Here is a 24,623-nt window from a genome sequence, read left to right as displayed (position 1 = left end):
CAAGGGAGATGAGTTCTCTACCATATACTCTACCCTGAACCTTGGATTCTCGTTCTAACCTTGGAACCTCTTCTAAACTTTGGAACCTCTTTCTAAACCTTGGAACCTCCTTCTAAACCTTGGACCTCCTTCTAAACCTTGGAGCCTCCTTCTAACCCTTAAACTCCTCCTAAACCCCTCAACCCTCAATGAAGGCGAAAGCCTTCATTACCTCAACCATGATGATACACATGCATGCACTATGTTTGCTTACCACACTTAAGCCTACGTCTCTCACCGGAATACGACTTGAGGTCCTAAGCTTCATGTATACTACAAATGACAACCTTTATATATCTATAGGTGATAAAAAGCCTCAAAACCCTGCATACTAAGAATACCCTGCTCTTCCTACGGAAGCCGTGGGAAAGAACCAACATTTGGTAAACAAAAGCGAACCAATTTTGGCAGAACCACCTCTCAAGCTAGAGGCATTCTTGATATTATACACACACATGTATGGGGTTATGCCTAGACCCACAACATCAATGGTTCACTTTACTACTTGACTTTCATCGATGACTACAACATATATTGTTGGGTCTACTTTGTGAAAGAGAAATCTAAAGTCTTTTCCAGACTTCAAGAATTCAAAGCCACGGTAGAAAACCAGACAGGCAAAAAGATCAAAATCATGAGATTAGATAGAGGAGGTGAATACATATCTTTAGCATTCATGAAATTTTGTGCTGAAGTAACTGCATTCAAAGACAATTTACATGTCTAGATACTTAGCACAATGTAAGATCTGAAAGGAAGAATGGTACTTTAGAAGAGAGTGCTAGAGCAATGCTCAGTGAGAAGCATCTTCCGAATCAATATTAGGCAGAAGAATAGCCACTACAAGCTACTTGCTTAATCGACTTCCAACCAAACCGATTCAGGGTATGACACCTTATGAAGCATTCACTGGACACAAGCCATGCATTGGGCATCTTCACATATTTGGTTGGAGAGCATATGCCCACATACATGATGAGACCATCATAGAAAATCAGATGCAAAGTCACATAAATGCACCATGGTTGGCTACAGTGAAGAGAGCAAGGCATTCAAGCTCTATGATTCCATCAACCGAAGGGTCATTATCTCCAGAGATGTAATCTTTGATGAGGAATTAGAATGAAAAACCTCAAATACATAGGAGATAGATCGATTACATAATCATATACAGAAAAGGTTGATGATGACGATGAAGAAGAGCAAGAATGTCTAGAAGCACATCAAGAAGAGCCACAGCAACTCTGTTGATAGATTGGTTACCAGCAGCCACCATTGGTTAAGTGATGTGATTTGATGAACAGTGCAAGTCCATAGAGCCAGGATTGTGTCTTGGAGCTAGATAGGCTCAAGAGGATGGTAAAATAAAATAGATCTACCAACTACTGAGGACACTCAGGCGATGCACCTTGATGATGAACAACTTAACTCCATTACACCTTTTTACACCATAAGAGCGGTACTACCTAATCAAATTGAACTAGGAATTGACAATGCCACTGATCCTAATGAGATAGATATGACTCCATCTCAACTTTGGGTAGAGCTGACATCAGCAGATGCAACATGCTGAATACAAGCCATGGCAGATTGGCGAGCAAGCAAAAACCTCATCTCCTGGGAGACATTAAAGCATCTCGGGTGGGTACGCCTTCAACTATGTGATTCTGAAATGTAGTCCATAAAGGGTACCTCTATTAAGTTTATTGGTTCTTTAATGTTGAATGTTTCCTTGGACAATTACATTGTGCCTTGCAAGTTTTTTGTAGCTCCTGTAGGCACCTTAATGGAAGCTACCATTCTTGGTAAAATTTGGATACAAGACACTTACAAAGGGTTATTTGGTGAGATGCATCAATCACTAGCCAAGGATCAACATCAGCAACTACTTCCACCTCCCCACCTCAACAAGGATGCCACCAAGGAAGAAGATGAAGACAAAAGGCAACTAAGCAAGTATGGGTCCGAAAGGATCTATTAAAGGCTCAAGGATACTTTGAGGGTGAATCATATTTTTGGATTCCAAAAAAACCTCAACATATAAAGCCACCCTCACACATCTCCCCAAACCTCGAGGGCTTCTGCTCTACTAGTCCACCCAGCCATAGATTCCTAAGAGTCACATGAACTTCCTTTCTTTCTTTTTTCAGTTCCTTCTGGAATCCTCCCTCCTAGCCTAGTGCCTACCACATGGTGTTTTCTTGAGTGCCATGTGTCCATTTGGACCTTAGAGTCTCTATGCCCATTTAGGCCTTACTTATGCACTCCGTATTGATGCAAGCACTATCGAGCCCTCTGGTTTCCCGCTTCACCATAACCACACTAGACGATTCCGGGATTATGGCTAACGTAACATGCCCTTCCCCTTAAGAATTGTTTACGTCCTCGAAAACAAAATTGGGAAACCTCCTCTGGAGACTGCTTACCTTTTCCCATGTTGAACTCTCTTCAGATCTATCTTTCCACTTAACCAGACATTCTTTCCATATAGTATGTCGTGTTCTTTTTTCTTGTGTATCTAAAATTTTTTCTGGTTCATGTGGTAAATATGCGGGTTTAATAAGTTCAACTAGGACTTCATTTCCAATGAGATTATCATCATCTCCTAATTTTCTTTTTAGCCTACTAACATGAAAAACTGGATGTACTCTACATCCCTCAGGTAAGGCTAATTTGTAAGCAAGTTCTCCAATCCTCTTAAGTATTGTGAATGGTCCACAATACCTAAGAGACAACTTCGGACATTGACTTGTTTTTAGAGATTCTGAAGATTCAGGTACCTTAAGGTAGACTTTCTCATTTACTTCAAACTCCAACTTTCTACGGTGGGGGTTTGCATGACTTTATGCTCTATCTTGAGCTCTTCTTATGCTATCTTTAGCTAACTTAAGCATTTGATTCATATCCTCAAGAAAGTCTTTGGGCGCTTGAACCTTCTCTTTTTCAAGTCCCACTATCATTGGGGCTCTAGGTTGAAATCCATACATCATCATGAATGGACTAAAACCTATAGCTGAATGTTTGGCATTGTTATATGCAAATTCTAATATGGGCAAATACTGTTCCCAATTAGTTTGCCATTTATTTACATATGCTCAAAGCATATCCTCAATGATCTGATTGACTCTTTCAGCTTGACCATCACTGTGTGGATGGTTCGCGGTGCTCATATTCAATCAAGTTTCCAATCTCTTAAACACAGCCCTCCAAAAATGGCTGTTAAATTTGCTATCCCGGTCACTAACAATACTGGCTGGTAGCCCATGCAATCTATAGATATGCTCCACAAATAGCCTAGCTAATTTTGGAGTTTTAACATCTTCATTGACAGGAATAAAATGAGTCATCTTGGTCAACCGATCCACAATAATGTTCAATGGTGCAACACTAACAACAAGAAACATGCCAACAGTAGATCCACAAGAACTTGTTCCTAAAAATAGAGTAGCTCCACAAGAACCTAATGCTGCAATCAAGGATCTCAAAGAACTTCAAGCAACGTTGCTGCCTATGGGATGACAACTGCTCAATAACAAAGATCTCTAGTAATGTCTTAGTAACTCTTCTTCAAAGTGATTGTTAGACCTACTCTAGGGGTCTACAAAATGATGGTCTTGCTAGGTCTGAGTCACAATTGGTCAATATGTCATTGCACTCACCTTCTGATGTACTCATAGGTACTAAGGCCATTTAGGTGAATAGTAACTCAGTTTCAAGTGCTAGGTCTAGGTGTGTCCATAAAGAGCACTCAAGTTATAACATGTGAAAGTCCTAGGTGAAAATAGGACTAGGTGAGAATAGGCGGTCAGTCCGCTTTGGGTCCTCAGCATGGCACACTCAGTAAATCACAAGTACATCAACCCAAGGGCTTCTTCGTCAAGAAGATACGAGACAGACACTATGAAAGTCAATACACCAATCAACATCAACAACAAATCCCATCAGTAGAGCCAAAATAGAACAGGGCACTAACTTATGCCTAAGCAATTAGGGTCTTGAATTTGAGTTCACACATGGAATGACAAGTGGTTCTCCACAAGCAACTCTTGAGGATGCATTCAACTCCATGCTAAAGGTGATTACACCAATATGGGTTTGGATGAGTTTCTTGTGACCCTCAAAGCTTATTTCACATTTTTTTACTAACATCACCATTAACTATCTAACTTCTACTCATCAGGACTCTTTTCTTTATTTTTCTTTTCTTTTAGTTCTACCTTAGAAGCCTTTTCTAGAATCCCCTTCTATAAACCTCTTCAGCCATACTCCTCATTTTAGGGGTTTGTATGGTGTATTATCAGACTCCTCTCGATTTGATGACTTAGATAAATAAAGCTCCAGATGGTGCCACAACCTTATTGGGCTCAAATACTTCCAAGCAAAGCCCTCAATGAAATATAATCCATAAAATGGATTTTATAGGCACTTTAATGCAGAGAAGCAAGACAAATGTCATGCACAACTCTGGACATTAAAAAATGGCATGTCAAAGACATAGTCTAATGAGAATCCATTAAAAGTCCCATGTAAATCAAATATGGGAATTAAGACGAGCATGAGAATGCACTTTACTTACTCTACTAACACTAACACCACTAGGATCTTACATCAATCCCTACTAACACCTTCTTCCTAATAACTTACCCCTAGATTTTTCTTTTTCTTTTTCCCATTCCTTCTTTGAATGGTCACAAGTACTCAACTTGGCTCACTCAAACCCTGAGGTGCTAGTTCCAAAAGAATCACTCATCCATACTTCCAGTAAACATTCCATAACAAGGAGCCACTACATCCCTCTGCTGCAATGGACCAAAAAAAGATTCATCCCATTGCACACGAAAGACTACTTTGCATGATCTTCATTGACAACGCTCTAACAACCATGAACGTTGCACGATCTAGAGGATTGGATCAAGATTAGAAAGGGGGGAATGTTAAAAGATTGGTTGACAATATGCCACCACTGGGTAAGTGATGTGATTTGATGGGGGCAATAGCAAGTCCATAGAGCCAGGATTATGTCTTGGAGCCAGATGGGCCCAAGAAAAGATTTTTGCACAAGGTCGGTACATAGAGTACACTAGAAATCAGCTCCTTGTCTCCTGCAGTCGTGATAAATGGGATACTACTAACACCCTTCATAGGGCATGTCTGGTTATCGCCCACAGTTACCTTGGAGTCGGGATGCGTACCTTCCATGGTCTTGAACCAACCTTTCTTGTTGGACATGTGCTTCAAGGCTCCATTTTCCACCTACCAGCCTTCCTTGCCTCTCTAATCTCGTAGGCTAAGCAGTGCTCAATAATGATAAAGAGTGCACTGGTAGTGACATTGACCGATTCAGTCTTTGGCTTCTCCTTGGCTTTGGACTCCTTCCACTTAAGGTCTACCTTCGGATGGTAAAAGAATGAGAAGGGAGAGTGGTATAGCGAGATTATGGTTGGCCCTCTCTTTAAAAGATGACTTGTATAAAAGGCCAAATGGTTGACTTTGGTCTTCATTGTTGTATGCACAAGTTTGGAATACAAGCTCCTTCTTCTCTTCAAGAGTGTCTTTGGGTGTTCTCTTGTTTCCTTTGTAGTGTCTTTGTGTTTGCCACTCCATCCCCCTTCACTCTCCTCTTCCCCTCTCCTTCTCCCTCCCTTATCTCGTCTCTCCTCTCTTCTCCCTTCTCCCTCTTCCCTCTTTCTCTTGTGGAAACACACTGCAACAATCAGGGAGCTGCTTGAGTGACACATGCGGACGGCTCGTGCCTTGCATTGCTCTCACAAGGAGTAGCTTGGAGTGGAGGCTCCATCAGCATTCCTTCAAGATCACCACGACATGTGAGTCACCATCGAGACTACACAAACTCAGATGGTCTACTAGGGAAAGCAAACCACCTGCCAGATTGACATATGCTCAGAAAGGTAAAGCAACTCAGGTTGAAACCACCAATTATGCTCTTATGACTACCATCATGGCTACAAAAGAGCCAGTGTACTTCAGAGACACAGTTGAAAGGTTAGAATGGCAAACTTCTATGAATGAAGAAATGCAAGCTTTATACAAGAACAACACTTTGGAACTATGTAGCCTTCCACCAGTAAAGAAGGCCATAGCAAACAAATTGGTATACAAAGTGAAGTACAATTCAGATGGAAGCATTAAAAGATACAAAGCCAGACTAGTTGCCAAAGGATTTACACATCAATATGGTCAAGATTATGATGAGACTTATGCTCCAGCAGCAGCAAAGATGGATTCCATATGGTTCTTGATATTACTAGCAACACTCAACAGATGGAATGTGTACCAGCTCGATGTCAAGAATGCTTTTGACAATGGTTACCTAGACGAGGAATTCTACATGCAACAACCAGCAGGTTATGTTGAACCAAGAAAAGAGAATCAGGTTTGTCATCTCAAGAAAAGTCTCTACGGCTTAAAGCAAGCACCCAGAAGTTGGTATAGTAAAATAGACAAGTATTTTGCTAATCTGGGATACATGAAATCCAATGCAAATCATACTCTCTACTACAAAGTTCAAGGGGAAGACATTACTATTGCACTTTTGTACATAGACGATCTGGTTGTGATCAGATGCAAGGATAGCTTCATCAAAAGGTTGAAACAAGACTTATCTGCAGAGTTTGACATGAAAGATCTTGGACTTATTCACTATTGTCTTGGTATTGATTTTTGGAGAGACTCAGACAGCACCTTCATGAGTCAATTGAAGTATGTTGATAGTCTCCTGAAGAATTTTCATATGGTATATTGCAAGACTGCAGCCACTCCCATGGAATAGAGTTTTAAACTTACAAAATATTCAGAAAAGCATATCGTCAATGACAGGTACTATCGGTAGCTCATCAGATCTCTTATATATTTGACTATCACACGGCCAGATATTTGTTATGCAGTAAGCTCACTATCACAGTTTATGGCAAAAATCCAAAACAGTTTCACTAGAATGCAACCAAAAGAGTCTTGAGATACATCAGAGGTATAAGATAGTTTGGAAAGAATAGTTTGGAAAGAATATAGAGGAAGTCATCCAAGGTTGCAATGGATACTATGACAGTGACTATGCTCAAGATCATGAGACCAGGATATTGACATAGGGATATGCATTTTTCCTTGGTCAAGGTGCTATATCATGGTTGTCAAACAAACAGCCAACTGTTTCTTTGTCTTCAACAAGGTGCATGTGAGGCTATATGGCTCAGAAGACTATTGTCACAAATATATTACTTTGATGAATCAAAGCCAACAACAATATACTCAATTAGTTCCATCAATTGGATAAAAAGGAAACATATAAGGAAAAAATGTTTGAGACATCTAAGTTGAAAAATGCAACAACTAGAGTTTGCAAAAAATTCGACCAAAATTATTATTATTAATTAATATTGAGTTTAACAAACACAATATTGAAAAAAGATGTCAAATCCTCAGGCAGTCTAGGTTCCGAGGTCGGGGTCCACTTACCTACCACCATCCAAACAGACTAGGTTCTAGAACATCATAGTTACGTTTGGGTAGACATGTAATGCCCATTTTCCCCGGCTTGTTATTGCTTTACCTAGGAATATAGACAACCATGGTTGAGAAGGGATTAGAGGAGGTATGGGAGAATTAGTGGGCTTTGTGTGTGGGGTGGTTAAAAAGAGAGTGTAAAGGGAAGATTTCACAGTGGGTACATAAAAGAATAATTCAAAGTTGGGGAAGTATACATGTGTGTGTGTGTGTGTGTGTGTGTGTGTGTGTGTGTGTGTGAGAGAGAGAGAGAGAGAGAGATTTACTAATCAAAATTATTGTGTTTGTGTAGGGGCGTGTGCGTGTGTGTGTACCCACTCTTTCTTGGGTCCACAAACTGGACAAATAAGGGTGCCCCTACCTTTTCAAGTGTGCACGTTACAATTCTCAATATTAATTAAGAGAAACTAAATGTAGTGGTAACCAAGTTAGGTTCTTCTCTAGTTTTGGAGGCATCTATGAAGGAGAGCTCCTTTGGGACTTGTTAAAAGTATATAACCAATGTATGCAAATGTCCCACCAGATCATAAATTTGTAGCCAAATAAACTACTTCCCTTTTGAAACTTTGAATCAGGGAAGAAAGTACCTTAATAAAATCATAAAGTGATGGAACCCTAATGCCTATCATTACCAAGAGCCTGTTCGGTTGGATAAGGATTCCATCCCTATAAAAAGATCCATAAGTAAGAATATTGGAAAAAGAAGGGTAAAGAAAGAGAAAAGTAAGGGATAATGGTGTAGCTAGGTAAATTGAAAAGAAAAATGTGGAGATGGAGGACAATAATAAATAGAGACATAAAAGGGGAAATGGAGGATAAAACTAACACCAAGGAGGTCACACCATCCATTCTCCCATTAAGAATGGAAGTGAAAACATAACTACTTATGTGTGTTTTAGTGCCTAGACATTCATTCATGCATATGTGTAGTGATTTTGGCTATTGTTATTACATGCGAACTTTTTTAAGGATGAAAATCCTTTCGAAAATAGATTAGATAAAAAAATTCTAAAGGAAGAGAAGATTTTTCTATAAAATACTATAACTACAATAGAGTTTGATGTGTAGGTGGTAATTCTGGGTACTTGTATTACACGGGAACCTGTTGGAGGAAGGAAACCCTTTTGAAAATAGATTGGTTAAAAATCTCTAAAAGAAGATAATTTTCCCATAAAATACTATAATTATAGCAGCATTTTACATCAGATATGCTGAAAGAAATCTTATTACAAGTACATAGCACAAAAAAAAAGGAATCTTCTTATAAAAATTATAATTTCAACACAGTTTTTTTGGTTTAAAAGGTTTGGTGGATAGGAAAACAAAAAAACTAAAAGCAGCTACATCCTTCTAGTGGTACTCCTAAAATACATTTCATCAACATGGAAAGGGACTATCACCTACATCCATCCAAGTACAAAGATATGTTAGAACATCGAATCTTCAGAGCATGGGACTACGATTGTCATTGGCCCTGACTACTTGTTATTGCAGTAGCAAATGCACATCAGTAGTATGCCATTAGATGAAAATATATTAAGAAACCTAATACAACATATCCTCTTTACAAAAAGTAGAGTCCAAAAATACTTTAAAGTTGTACAATATAGTGGAACCCACGAGGAAAATGCAACATTATCTATGATATCAACCCCATCTAGGCCATTCTTGAATTTACAAGGCATAGGAGCACATGCAAGGAGAGAAGACATAGATATCAGTAAACATGACATGATTATAGCAAACTATGTTTTACCACAATCCCCAATATATAAACCCGAGGTGATCATGAATCCATATATTCTTAAGCTCTGTAGGATGAAAAAATGCTACAATGAAAAATGATTGGCTCACATATTTCCTTGTACATCAAGGGCCCTTCATCATTATAACCTTAAAGTTTTGACATAGTAGACTATTACATATAAAGTTTTGTAGGATGTAAATCAATCCACTCTGAGAAGTAAATAAAAACATGCTCTTGAAGAGGCAACAAACATATACGACCTTGAAAGATGTAAGGTTAGGCTATTTTAAGGCATTTCCCCCATATCTAACAAGATGTAAGGTTAGGATATTTCAAGGCATTTTCCCCCATATCTAACAGGGAAATCTTGAGTATACACAGGAAAGAGAGGCACCGCTCAAATTTGCAACCTAACCGGTCACATTTGGCAAACTAGAGTTACTTATTACAAAATTGGGTTAGACGATGCAATAGCCAGACGTGGATATCATTAAGGTTGCACTTATATCTTTGAATTTGAGGGATAGAGAACCCACTCTTGAAGAGGCAGAAGATTAAGAATGATCACTACAGTATTTGCAATAACATATTCAAGGGCCATAAGTCTCTTCTCACTTGAATGCTTGCCAAATAAAAGGCAAGATACAGTGAGAATATGCATCCAAACTCAATAGAGTGAGAATGAGAAGGAAGGTTCATCAAACCCAAAAAAATGGAGCAAGAGGACATGATGTGAATGGGGCGGCTGACCAAGAGTGATCTTTGCATCTGGTTGGTTGTTAAATTAGGCACCACAAAACATGGGGAGAGCTCAACGGCGGCAAGGGCACAACATGCATAGTTGCCTTATGCAAGGGCACAACATGCATAGTAGGGCATAACTAAATATGGCATAGTGAGAATGGTTAGGGGAGGGTAGCTTCTAGCAAGAAGGCAAGAAAAAAGGGTGATGATAGCTACCCACCAACACGACTAGCAAGGTTTTTGCAAAAGAGGGCACTATGAGAAGGGTGAGGGGAGGAGATTACCTAAGGACAATAAAGAGGGGGAGAAAGCTCCTCTATAAGGGGAAGGGTGAAGAGTGGAAGAGAGGTGGGAGTCATGGGGAGGGGAAAGCCCAAACCAAGATGCACTATGAGAAAGAGGGGGAAAGTAAGCACATCACACAAGCCAATGTAGGTGGGAAGAGAAGCAATATGACCAAGGAGATAAATCCAACAAGAATAGGGGAAACTTTTGTGGCGGAGGAAATCATCATAAAGGACATCAAAGCCATAGTCATTATGCTGATGAACCTAACACAATGTACTTGTGATTAAGGATATGCAAAAGACTGATATTGATTCCAAAGTAGAATACAGGTATCATGTTGATCATGTAGATTAGGATCCATGGTACATAGATAGTTGTGAATCATCTTATATTATAGGACATCAAGAATGGTTTATAGATTAGAAGGTTCCAAGAATGTGGATGATAACACAAGGAATACTTTCAAGGGAAAGGATCTTTTGCCAATTGTATAAAATGCCAAACATAGCTATAGACACCTTTGATGGGAATAAATGTACAATTTGAGACAAAGCTAGATGAAATCAACTAATTGGAAAGCCATGAAAGAAGGACGTGTATATCTTAATGCTAGCTACAGTACCAACCTTGCTTGCCATGTTAGCTAAACATCTTTTGATTCCACTTTTTGCAATATAGCATTTCAACTTCAAAAGTTCCATGCAATTGAGAATCAAAATATGGTCCTTGGCCCTCCAAGTTTTTGGAAAGGTATGTGAAGCATGTTATTTCAATGAAAAATCAAGAACCAACTTTGCCTCTCGTCCAAGAGGTACTCTTGATTTGATATATATAGATGTTTAAATGATGCTACTTGATGCAATTGTTCATTATACTACTTGAGTTTCATCAATGACTACAATAGATATAGTTGGCCCTCTATTCTCAATGAGAATATGAAGTTTTTGCTAAATTTCAAGAGCTCAAAGTCATGGTAGAGAACCAAATAGGGCAAAAGATTAAAGCTCTCAGATCGGATAGATGAGGTAAATACATGTCTCTCGCATTCATGAAATTTTGCATGAGCAATGGAGTTAAGGCAATTCACATGTGCAAATACTCCTCAAACAAAATGCAAGGAAGAACAAGATTTTAGCAAACAATGCTAGAGCAATGCTCAGTGAAAAGCTTCAGTATTGGCCAAAGCAATCCACACTACCTCCACACTACAAAATACTTACTTAATTAGCTTTTGACTGAACCTATGACAACTCATGAGACCTTCACTAAATATAAGCCATGCATTGGGCATTTGCTCATATTTGGATGCATAGCATATGCCCACATATATGACGATATGCATCATGTTGCCTATGATAATGTTATATAATCCCATCAACCTAAATGTAATTATTTCAAGAGATGTAGTGTTTAATGAAGAATTAGAATGAATGTCATCAAATACACAAGAGATAGTCACACTAATTACCCAGACAATACAAAAAAGGTTGATGAAGAAGAGCAAGGATTGCTAGAAGATCCCCTAGAAGAAAAATAGCTCAAATGGTCTACAAGGGAATGAATCCCACTACCAAGGTTTACATATGCTCAAAAAGGCAAAGGAACTCAAGTTGAAAGCACCAATTGTGCTCTTACGACTTTCATCATGGCTACGAAAGAGCCAGTCTACTTTAGCCAGAATGGAAAACTATTATGAATGAATAAATGAATATCATTCACAAACAAAAAGCCACATGTTTCTTTATCTTTAGCAAAACCAAAATATAGAGCACTCATAATAGTTGCATATAAGGCTATACAGCTCAAAAGACTATTATGAAAATATATTACTTTTATGAAACAAAGTCAACAAAAATATACTAGGATAATCAATCGGCCAAAGCATTAGCCAGGAATCTAGTATATCACTCTAGGACAAAGCACATTGATGTTAGAGAGCACTTTATAAGAGAAAGAGTGTTACTTGGTGACATGACATTGTGACATTATGACAACAAAGAGAGTGTTGTAGATATCTTTATCAAATCGTTTGGGAAAGAGTTTTTTGAGAAACATTGACAAGCTCTTAGTTTGACTTAGGGTAAGGAAATTGACATAAGGGAGTGTGATGGAATTTAATGTTCAAGTCCTTCTTCATTGCCCCGAATCATCATCTTGAGGGAAGACCTATTTCATGATGTTGATCTTGAGAAAAGGTGTTGAGGATTCATCTCAACATCATGCTTATATTATGCATAGCAGTAACAGAAAAGTGTGCTTGAAAGGCACAAGGGTTGGAAACCCTAACCCTAACCCTAACCCTAAAGGGATTAAATACCCAAATCTAAACCCTAACCCTAAAGGGATTTGCATATATTGTTATTCATTTCAACTAAAATAGTGCAAAGTTAGTCATTTGTGGTGTGCTCTCTTGTTGTGACCTCTCTTCTCATCTCCACTCTTCCCCTCTCCCTCTTACAAGAAATGAGAAGGCATTTGCCATCACAGGTTTGAGGTTGAGTGATAGTAATATCAATCACATCACAAATGCAAAGAATGCAACTAAAGCTTGGGATACATTAGATATAATCTTTGGTGCAAAGACTAATTGCTCAAAGATTAGCTTGAGGTTTTAGTTTTTTGAACTTAGACGAAGCCCATTGACACTTTCCAAATTTGATGAAGATTGGGATACAATAGATAGAATCATTAGTGCAAAGGTAAACATTCAAAGATTAGCTTGAAGCTTTGGTTCTTTGAACTCAAGAGGAAGCCCTTAACGCTTTTCTAGAGCACTTGAACTACATGAAGAGTCTTATGGATCAACTATCATGGAGATAAGATTCAACCTATCTAGATACTACTACATATATGCAAAATTCAGTGGAGATAATTAAACCGATGGTTGACTCATTGTTTTCACTACAAGGGTAATCATTTGATCACCCAGAGCTCACCTAGTCATCTGTATCTCATCAATATGAAAATCTTTGAATTTGGTTCAATCCCCCAACTATGTAGATCGTTGGCAAGAAACACTAGATACCATATGTTTTGGTCTCTAGGTTGCCCCCAACTATGTAGATCGTTGGCAGAAACTAGATGATACCATAAGTTTTGGTCTCTAGATTGCCCCAGTATAGCAAGTGACAATGCTGTTGTCCTCTCTCCCATCATCATGGCATTCATTTGTCACTACACATATTTATGTCTCACTACTCACACTAATTGGCGAAATTCCCCAAGAAGATGCCATGTGTAAACAAATAGTACTATTCTAGCAAGGATCCTCTTCAACCAACAACACAATCTTCTTCAATTGAGCAAAACAACACCAGTTCAATCAAAAGCTCAATAAGTTTTTTACTCAAGGAATCATTCAAATCCTTAGAACCTTCTTGCCTTACTCCCCACTCCTTCCAGCTGTACCAAGACCTCCTTGAAGTCAAATGATTGTCGTCAAGTTACCAGTCAAGGAATCATGGTAGCACCAATTTTAGGAAGAGCAAGGAAATGCCTCCACAATAGAACCCTAATTCCAAATTTTTTCACAACAACTCCTGCTAGTGAATTGTAGAATAAACCAAAAAGTAACAATGTGATGAAAGAGTGGTATGACATCATTAACAAATGATACTTGGTGTACTGGTATGCATGCATCACATAACATGACCTCCAAGCAACATTGGTTCTTGAATTTTGAGCCCAGCATTGAGTTCCTTAGAGATCGTTGTATTAGCAAGACACAAGTGAATGAAGAAGGAATCTCTCTCAAATTCTCCAACAACATCGGCCTACTCTTTAGGGCTTAGAATTACTTACTTCATGCTTTTTCACTGCCCCTTATTTTATAGAAGGTGAACTCTATCACCATCGCCTTGGCCACGGCAATTTTCAAAGACTCCATGGGTTTGTCAAAATGCATTGTGCAGATGATATTCCATCCAAACTTTAGAATTCCAACACATTCTACAAACCTCCTAACAACCTTGGTAGAATGCATGAGAAGCTTTTTGAGTCTTGAAGAAACTCAATCCACTAAACCTCTCCAACTAGTGCATGCTCCTGGATGTTTATGGGCTAATGCAAACTCAATCTCTTGGGGCTGCTGTCTATATTTTCATATTCGCTGATGATTAACATACTTCATCAAACACAAGCATTAGATGCTTGAAAAGTTTAGGGTGTTTCACAAGATGGCGATTGCTCAAATAGGATGTACCCTCAAGACCTTCGAACTTATAATGGTAGAAAGTACTCTTTAGGTACACTTGATGTGTATTGTGGAGAGCGTGCCGTACTTCATCATTTGATAATCTCCTACATGCCTATACAAAATGGCATCATAGAATAAAAAATTCACACATTGATGGAGTGTGTGCGCATAATTGCTGCTTTCTTACCCAACCAATTTTGTGGAGAAGTCCAAAGCTAATATTGTAAGAGAATGCAAAACGATGATGGTGTTACTTTCCCATGCAACATGCCTTGAACCTTGTTGGTCTCTTGAGTGAAACTAAGCTTTTGAAAATGATCTTATTCCATAATGTGCTCATATAATTTTTATGAGAAACTAACAAAGCTAGAGTGCATAGGTGCGATGGGCATTGTCTCCTCGTATGATGGTATAACAAATGCATTTGGATGCCAAAGAGAAAGCAAATTCTTTTTTTCAGGGTGTTGAGCTATTCAAAGGCAAATTTAGTTTCTTGCAAAAAAAAGAGAGGCAAATTTTGTAGTATGATCTCCGCACAATGGCATTTTGAAACACAACTTAATTATTTCATTTTAAAATTACACATGGAAACCCACAAAAGAGTTTCAATCTTCCATTATAGCACTATCTCTAAGGGTGTTTACGGAGTAGGTAGAGGCCATGGGGAGGCCTTTCCCTCAAATTAAAGTGGCAAGTGGCGAAGTCGCGAGCCACTTTAATTTGAGGGAAAGGCCGACTTGTGTGCCTCTACTGGCCATCAAAGTTGGGGCAAGTAGGAGGTAATGATTAATAAATGAACCATGACGTGATGGGCTAAGTATGAAGTTTTGGACACGTCAATTATTTATGGAGGTTTTCCCATGATGCTATGGGAGAATTGCCAAGCGTTTGACACGTTAGTTTAAGTGTAGTGCCCACCATTTTCTAATCTTTATGGCTGCTTGATCCAATGGTGGAGATCCTTCCTCCGAGCCCAAGCGACTTTGACAGACTAGTATGCTGCCCACCACTGGGCAAGATTATCCGGCCCATTGCCCAAATGCATTCAATGCAAGCATTTGTGGCTCTAGTTTGTTTACCCTAAGGGGACCTCCTCGCACTGGCTAGTGGCGCTAGGGGAGCCCCACTCGTAGCGCCATGGTTGGCAACTGCTAATCGCTACATTTTTCCTAGCTGTGGATTGTTGGCTTGGTTGCTTGGATTTTCCAAATTCTAGCCCAGCATTCCATAGCTAGACTGGTTGAAGAGGCACAACTGCGCATGTAGCCTCAAGGTGTAAACGTGGCGCGACTGACGAAGCGGATGTAGACGTGGCTTGCAGTCCTGCTGTGTGAGGGCCAAGTGGGGAGTCTCCCACCTCCCTCCACTCCTACCAAGAAGATATACTGGTTTGAATGATTGTTGGGTATCTATCACATATGCATATAGTGTTCTGGTATGCTTGTATGGTGCATTGTTGTTGCGAGATGTCGTTGAACCCCTCCATTCGTCTGCTTGCGCTCAACGATCATCCATCCACTCCGGTTTGTTACCTTCCTCGATCTCCCATTGCTATCTTCAATTCAAACGGTCCATTTGAACACGTTGATTGTATGTTTTGACGCACTCGTAATTCAGACTGCCAACCGGATCCGCTCCCCTGGAATTGGAGCACTTGCCAAGTCGAGACTGGCTGGGTTTTCGGAAAAAGGTGACTTACACGCTGGAGGAGCAGTACCCTGGCCCGCATCTTGGTTCGCCACAACAGCATTGGGGCAGATTAAGTTTACACTTGCTCCTCCAAGATTCTCTAGCAATGCGAACAGCGTTGGCAGTCAAACGGATTTTTTAGATGAGCTATTCAGTGACGAAGATCTGGTGAGGTGGGGGTCAGCCAGGGAGCCACTACTACGGCTTGGTTGTAGCACGCAGGACGCTAATCGCTACCTAGGAAAAGCGTTCGGATGGATTTCTTCTCCATATTGGGGAGAAGAAAAGGCGAAGAATATACCAGATAGCGAGATTGTAGAAAGGACTTTACAATTCTTACAAAGTCTAGGCCTTTCCAATGGGGATTTATCCACCTTACTGAAAAAGTTTCCAGAAATACTTGGTTGCCACCTGGAAGACGAAGTCGTGAAGAACGTGAAGATACTCGACACAGAGTGGGGTATCAAGGGAACTACCCTCAGGAACCTACTTCTTCGGAATCCGAAGGTCTTGGGGTATAATGTGGATTGCAAGGGAGACTGTATGGCACAGTGTACTCGTTGCTGGGTACGGTTCTAGGTAACTTTAGTCCCCCATAAATTCGGAATTCATAATCCTATTGAAACTGGTGTTGGGTTTACTGTAATCTATATCGCAAATTCCTGTAAAGTTCTGTTTCAGCATATTATCTCAAGGGTGTAAAGCTACCGTCTCCTCATATCTAGGTTTGAAGATTGCTATAGGGATTTGTAATTTGGGTAAGTATGAATTGTTTTTCGTTGCCTATGGGGTGTGTGGAACAATTTGCAGGGATTCACCATTCAAACAATGCATCTCCGCCTACAGAAAGAGCTTTGCAATCCTCGTTGTGAAGTCCGCATTATCTCTTGTCTACATTGCATTCACTCCATTGATCGCAATCATGCATTGGGCTGTTCTTAGGAGATGGCCTTGTCTCCAAGAGGGCGCCAATTAGACCTGCTTTGCTGGTTGGAGTAGCTTTCTAATATCTTGAAGATATGATCGCCTGGGATGCACCCTAGTGAGCTGAGGGGATCTTTTGTGCATCAGACCGGGATGTTATGAAGACCTTTTCATAAATTATGCTCAGGTATGTGGGGGCTGTGGACATGGGGCCAGGTCTGAAAGCACATGTGTACAATGAGAAAGTTGGTGGGGGTGGCACCAATGGAGTCGGTGGTTTGTTACCTCTAGAGTTTGGCCACTTTTGTGGATTCAGCTAGATACAAGGGATGCACATTCAGTACAGCTCCATGAGGCCATTAATTAGCCCCAGGGATGGGCCTAATACAAGGCACAGGTTAACAGCTGAGAATAGTTTTTGCAACTGCTAGAGAAAGACAAAAATAGTTTAGGGACATCCCCATGGGAATTCTTACTCGTTTGTCAAGCTAGACACAACAAGCATAGGGAGCACTATCTTCACCAAAGAACATCCTGCTTCCTTCCTTGGAATGCTTGATGAGACCAAGTTTTCTGAATATTCTTTGTTAGCTCTCAATACTTGTATAAGGGCAGGGGCAGATATGGGTATAGGGTAGGCAAGAAAGGGTGCTCAGTTTGGCATAGCGTGTGGTATCACGTACAGGGCAAGAAAGGCAGGAGCAGCACCTGGTTACAACAAGCATGAGCTTTAGGAGAAGAGGCAAAGTGTGCAGCCAACCTGAGCTGCTAGAACAGTATTTCATGGAGCTCCAGATTGTAGAGGGCATGGGAAAATGAACTGAATGAAGCAGCAAGGGTTTTAGAAGTTCCTGGAGCAAGTGGCATCGCTCAGCTGAGAAGAAAAACAGCTTTCTGCTCAACTTGGCACACCTTAGACGGAGACAGAGGTCCATGGGGGGGGGGAGCAGTAGCTCTCACGATTGGGAAGGAAGCACACGAGGTATATGGATGTGGAGAAAAGGAGGGAGAGAGAGAGAGAGAGAAAAAAAGTAGGTATGGAGCTATTTTGAACTGGGTTCCACCCTCAACAACCACCTGCAAAACAATGCATGTTTGTGTTGGGGAGAGACTCTTTTATAGTATTACAAGGTCACATCAAGGGTCTAGATTCAACCCCTAAATCCAAGGGATAAGAAGAGATCTCTTGTTAGTCCTTTTTAGTCCTCTTAACCAACTGCCCCTCTGACCATTTAGACTTGTACATGCGCACACGAATTTACTCCTTTCATATGCAGTACTTCAGCGATAAGCCCCAACCGCTTCTTCTGTGCCCTTAGCATATGGTGGTATGGCATGTCAAAGTGAGAGAGGGCTATTATTGTGGGTCTGTGCGCCCGGAGAGGAGAGGATAGAGTAGTCCTTGGTTAGGCTAGATTAGGCAGGTGTTAGAGCTGAGTTGGGTACCCAACCAGGGCGGGTCAACCGACCTGCATGGTTGGGTCAACCTGACCCTAACTCGACCCAACTAGGATTGGGTCAGCCAACCTGGATGGTCAAGGTCAGCCAACCTGGCTAGTCGGGTCAGCCAACCTGGCTGGTTGGTCAATGGCCAGCCGATGCTGGCTGACTTGACTGGCTAGGGGGCCTGTAAATGCTCCCCTCCATTCTCCACTCAGTGTCTCACATTGGAGGATTTCCCTTGGAGTGTTCAATGCCACACCCGGGAGGATGAATTTCAAGAGGAGCTCAAGGATTGGGAGAAGCTGGACTCAAAGGCACATTCAGCATTGGTCTGGGCTAGAGATTGTCGGTTCTAAGGCAAAACTAACGACTAGGACTTGAAATTTGACTCTTCTTCCTAGTTTGGTTCTAAGGCAGCTGTTGCCCAAGATCTTCAGGCTGCTGCCCCATCCTTCTAGCACTAGTTCCGGGTCCCTCCACGGGTCATAGCCAGAGAGGGCATGGGATGGGAGTGTGGACTAATAACGGCTTCGATCATTTGAAAGTAGCAAAGCAAGGCTGTGGAGCTTTGGACTAGATGAGTTCAGAGTTCATTGCTTAACGGCACAGGTTGACTATGGACATGGTGTGTAGCGGAGTTCGTTGTTCGAGGTTCCTGTTCGTGATGTGCTCACTGGAGGATACAGGTCGTGGTGGGTACCGTAGATCATTATTATCCTTTGGGAACTCAGTACAGACTGGCATGGGGAATCACAGCTAAGGACATATCATTTGCTGTTCAAAGCGGCATTATATTTGAGGATCTAGGCTATTTGGTGCTCTCTCCGAGGTGAATCCAGTAGTTGCATTGCTTGGGGGTCCGGGGTTGCATCTTCATCGGCTTGCTTGTTCAGATCTTTGTGCTCACCATGAGCTGCAGACAGCTTGCTAGAGTATGGCATCTTATAATGAGAGAGGGCTGGGTGTGCCCGCCCAGAGAGGATAGGATAGAGTAGGCCTTATTAGCCTAGATTAGGCAAGTGTAAGGGCTGAGTTGGGTGCCCAAACAGGGCCCCAACCAGGGTGGGTCAATCAGCCTGCATGGTTGGGTCAACCTGATCGTAGCCCAACCCAACCAAGGTCGAGTTGACCGACCTGGCCGTGTTTCAAAGAAGCATTTCTCCCTACGTGTTTCAAAGAAGCATTTCTCCCTAATCTGGGATTTTTGCAGGCTTGCGTGTTGCATTTTCCTCTAGTCCTCGGAGTCAAGTACTGATGCATAAATTTTAGACATGACATGTCCAATCATAATGGTCCTGTAGTTCTCCGGGCTCATGGAATCCCTTGCCTTATGGATGGGTGAGATAGTGTTAATGGTCCAGGTGCGTGGAAACCCCAAACAAACAGCTTCAATAAAGAGCTTTGCTAAGATCGAGGCTAGGAGGTTAATCCCATATGCAATGAACTCAGTGCATAATGAACTCTGTGCATAGTCCATCATGATCCTTTGCTCGGTCATTATGAAGTTTCATTACAGCATCCTTTACCCTCCCCCTAGTAAAGAGGGTGTAGGATGTGGGACGTGGCATATGTGAGAGGTTAGGGACTGGCTGATTTGGGATGTCATAAAGTCTGCGTGCATAATCATACCAAGCTTGAGTGTCAGCGTGGGGAGGGGGACCGTCTCTCTAGAAATCTCCGCCAAAAGTCCTTAGAGTTGTTACTAAACAAAATGTTCAGTAGCTCCTCCTCGTTCCGATGAACGAAGTCTAGTTTCTTTCTACGTACTAGTCATTGACGATACTCGCGTAGCGTCTCTGGTTCGCTCAGAAGACTGTTTTTGGTTTCGAATTTGAGTTGACGACGTAAAGCCTTACACTCATCATCGTACCAACTATTACAAGGTACAGTCCCAGGGGATGATGGGTGGGTGGAGCAGCTAGTGTGAGGGAAAGTGTGAAGGACAGCCTCGTGTAGTGAGCGGGTGACCAAGGTAGCACGATCCTCTAATAGGGGTATGAAGTCAATATAAGCGAGAAGTATGTACAGACGGCCAGAGTAAGTAGGTGAGTGATCGTGGTCAAAGCGTATATCATGATAGGTGGAGTAAGAATTCAGTGGGGTGGAGGGTCCTGTGCGACAGGGAGTGGAAATGCTAAAGAAAAGATAGGTATGATTAGCCCTTGGAGGGAGAGGTGCTACGGTAAAATCAGTGATACGAGATGTGAAGGCAAGGGATCCCATGATGTTATCAACAACATTGGAGGCTCCCCCATGTGGAAAGCACGTGAAACCACTCGAGACGGGCAATCTGTCAAGACCATAATAAATAATGAGATCATGCATCTTGCCGAGGTCTAATAGGGCCTGCCCATAAGATGTGATTGGACCTCGTTTGTTAGCTGAAACCCGTAGCATACATGCATTCTTAAGGTCAATGTATGGCAGTAGAGTAGTCATCCCTGAAGTTGAGGAGTGGTACCTAACGGGCGCCTGTCCTTGCGTTGAAGTCCCCAACTAGGAGGACTTCTTCGCAGCTAGAAAAGTCATCAATGGGCTGATAAAGAGCAGCAAATGGAGATGTCTCATCCTCACCTCGAGTATCTCTAGCAAAGTGGGAGGTCTCAGGGGGAAAGTAGCAAACTGCAACAAACAGATCTCGGCTATCCATGTGTTGAATCCGGATCCAAAGAAACATGGAATGTGCATCTCTCTGCTCTATTGAAATGGTCTCCAAAAGTGTGGATCTGTAAAGGACTGCTACTCCACCTGACATCTTGATAGAGGGTGGAAACGGCAAATAAACCACAAGCCCACATTCTAGACAAGGCATAGGCAACCACAATTTCTTTCCCCTTCTTGTACTTAATGTTGAAATCGTAGGACAAAACTGCAGCCAACCACCTTTTCTACTTCATGGACAAATTGCGTTGTGTAACAAAATACTTGCCCTAATCTTGATACCGTACAGGTAGTGGTGCCATTTCTCGAAAGCATGTAGGATAGCCTTTCTTGATCATAAACATGATAGTTTAATTCCTTGGCCTCAAATTTCCTGCTCTCGAAAGCTATAACTCCATGCTCTTGTCTCAGAGCAACCCCCAGGCCTTTGCCACTTGCATTTGTCTCTACAATGAAGGGCCGTTAGAAATCATGGCATACAAGTACAATTGCATTACTCAAGGCATCTTTGTGCTTCTTCTGACCACTTGAAGGCATCCTTTTTTAACAAGTGAGTGAGAGGGGCTTCCCTTTTGGCAAAATCTTCAATAAACCTAATGTAAAAAGAAGCAAGACCAAAAAGCCTCTGAGTTGGGTGGATTCTATGGCTGTGGCCACTCCCAGATGCATTTGGCTTGATCCAGCCAAATTCCATCCCTGCTCACAATATGACCAAGATACTCAAGCTCTTCTGCCATGAAAGTGCACTTATTGGCTTTAGGATAAAGTCTATGCAACCTCAAAATTCCAGCATGCACTTGACATGTTTGATGTGTTCCTGCTTATCCTTGTTGTAAATGAGGATGTCATCAAAAAATTCTAGCACACATTTGTAAAGAAGAGGCTGCAAGATATTGTTCATGAGTGCCTGTAAGTAGCTAGTTTTCTTAAAGCATGACCGGTTCCATACAAAAGTTGCAGTGGTTCCACAAGACTACCGGTATAATTGTACTAAGACAATGGGTGTATACCGGTTTACCAATGTTGAAATGCACCCAAAGATCATGATTCAACAATGGGCAGTTGAGAACTTGAAGCCTTATTTCATGCGTAAGCTCAAGGATCGCTACACATGTTGTTGCATTGCATATGTTCAAATGTTCTTTTTAAAGGATGCCTTGAATCACATGAGTCTTGCTTTTAGATTGCATGGATGTGCATGTCAATGTGCTCGTGATATTTGTATGGTGGATCGCTATTCAAAAGGATGCAAGTCTACAAGTAATTCCTACAAGGGTGTCACATCAGTTTGGGAGTTTGTTTTCTGTGTGAAACCAACAACTTCTGGATTCCATGCTCTAAAGTGTGTCGTGAGAGAATGCAGTGACTGTGCACCTCGGAAGTTGCTAGTATGTCCAGTTGAGAAACCATTCAACGAACACCCTATAGTTGTGAAGATTTTTGAAGATATAGAAGCAAGATTAACTATTGATGAGAAGAAAAAAGAAAGGAAGGTTTTAACACACAAGGACATGTCTACTAGGAAACTTATTGATTGGTTCAATGCTCACCTGGTGGATTTTATCAAACACAATTTTGTGTATAGATGGCAAGCAGAGCAATATAAATAATGTTTGACAAGGTTCCCCGAAGTTGTGGTTGTATCATGCGTAAATTTTGCTAAAAACTATAGCTTTAAGGAGCAGAATGGGATACAATTCATGCACTAGTATACCAGCCAAGTAACAATCTCTATTCACATTTCCTACATTCGTGTTGCAAGTAACATCGACAAAACCCACCACTTCTACATATCTGATGATAAGCAACATGGCACTCTTTTTGTGTAGCATTGTTTCATGCTTAATCCTGAATGGTTGAAGGGTTTTGGTCTATCACTTAATCGGCATTGGGTATGGTCTGATGGAGCAGCCTCCCAATTTAAAGCTAAAAGGCCTTTCTACATTATATCTTGGTATACTTGCAAGACCGGATTGCAAATGATGTGGAAAGTCTTTGGCTCCGGTTACGGGAAGAGTGAGCATGATGGTGCAGGAGCCGTTGTTAAAAGATCGTTGATTCATAAGCAATTGAAGGAGGATGGTGCAAAGCTGCAAAGTGCTACTGATGTAGTGAGATTTTTGAAGGAAAATCTATCTTGTGGATCTGAATGCTCATATAGTTCCCAAGGCTCGTGAGGTGACCGGAGTGTTTTGGAAAATAAAATCAAGATCATTGCATTCAGTTTTGGGGTTTTCAGATCATGATGATGGTGGCAGCTCTAAGAACTAGAAAATTATCATGCTTTTGCAGTGCTTGTATGCAGCAACTTTAGAGGAGATGCACCAATCAATCACATGTATCCAGTTGGAATTACATTAATCTTGAACCATTGACAAATGATAGTCTTGAGAATGGTTTGGACATGGATGTCATTGATGATGCGACATATGAGGGGCATTATGACACACTTAGTGATGCCTTGCTGGTTGTAGATAATTTTGCACTTAGTGTAGAAAAGGACAATGCAGAGAATGTTAACTTTTACATTATCAAGTGAGGAAGGATGAGAAAACCTATGAATTGTTGCATACCAAGCTTGAGATGTTTATATACTCGCATCTAGTTTAGGGCGTCAAGTTCCCAATGATCCAGGACATAAGCAATAAGAGCTTATTCAGATTCTCACCTGAGGTACACAAATGCGTGTATAATAGCATGCCTACAAACTTTAGAGCAAGACCTACACTTGTCTCCATCTTTCTTGACTCATGTATCGAGGGACACATTGACAAGAACTAAAGGACTGTGAGCCATATTGACATAACTAAATGACTGCGAGTTACTGTAAACTGCAAGGGACTGTGAGCCATATCGACATAACTAAATGACTGTGAGTTACTGTAAACTGCAAGCTATAGAATCATATTGTATAATTAAAAAATATTCATCAAATTATAAAGTCCAATTGAGTGAAACAGTCATAAAAGAGAGAACCATTGTATCCAAGGTGATAAATGAGTGAAGCAGTCATAAAAGAGAGAACCACGTTTTGAAAAGAGACAATCATCGTATCTAAGGATGGATAAATGCAAAGACAATTTATTACTTAAAACTCAAGTTACATTGAAAAGTCAAATGTATTAGAGGGGTGGTCCACCCAAGACCCGAGTAATACATATCCAAGGTGTACTCTTGTATATTTTGAATTGGTTTCACTCAAAGTCGAAAAGTGATTTTGAGGTTGAGTCGAAGCAAAAATAAACAGGTGAATACAAAAAAATAGAGTACTTGAAGATCCAAGGGATTAAGTCCGAGATCTCTTAAAAACTTGTGATGTACGCAAGGCTTCCAGGACATAGGCTTGACAGAGAGCGCAGTGGGAGCCTTCAG

General features: G+C 41.0%; 1 protein-coding gene across 1 annotated transcript; it reads left to right on the top strand.

Moving 5' to 3' along the window:
• The first annotated feature begins 15,773 nt into the window (after positions 1-15,773).
• Positions 15,774-17,046, top strand: LOC147889014 (uncharacterized). Its single transcript, XM_087392845.1, has 2 exons — positions 15,774-16,057; positions 16,152-17,046. The coding sequence occupies exons 1-2, from the start codon at positions 15,929-15,931 to the stop codon at positions 16,800-16,802; spliced, it is 780 nt and encodes a 259-aa protein (XP_087248971.1). The 5' UTR covers positions 15,774-15,928; the 3' UTR covers positions 16,803-17,046.
• Positions 17,047-24,623: the final 7,577 nt, after the last annotated feature.

The sequence above is a fragment of the Dipteris shenzhenensis genome, chromosome 21, assembly GCF_047967505.1.
Source record: "Dipteris shenzhenensis isolate YYH24624 ecotype China chromosome 21, Dip_SZ_1.0, whole genome shotgun sequence".
Lineage (NCBI taxonomy): Eukaryota > Viridiplantae > Streptophyta > Polypodiopsida > Gleicheniales > Dipteridaceae > Dipteris > Dipteris shenzhenensis.
The sequence above is the reverse complement of the archived record's forward strand: the minus strand, read 5'-3'. Positions and strand labels throughout refer to the sequence as shown.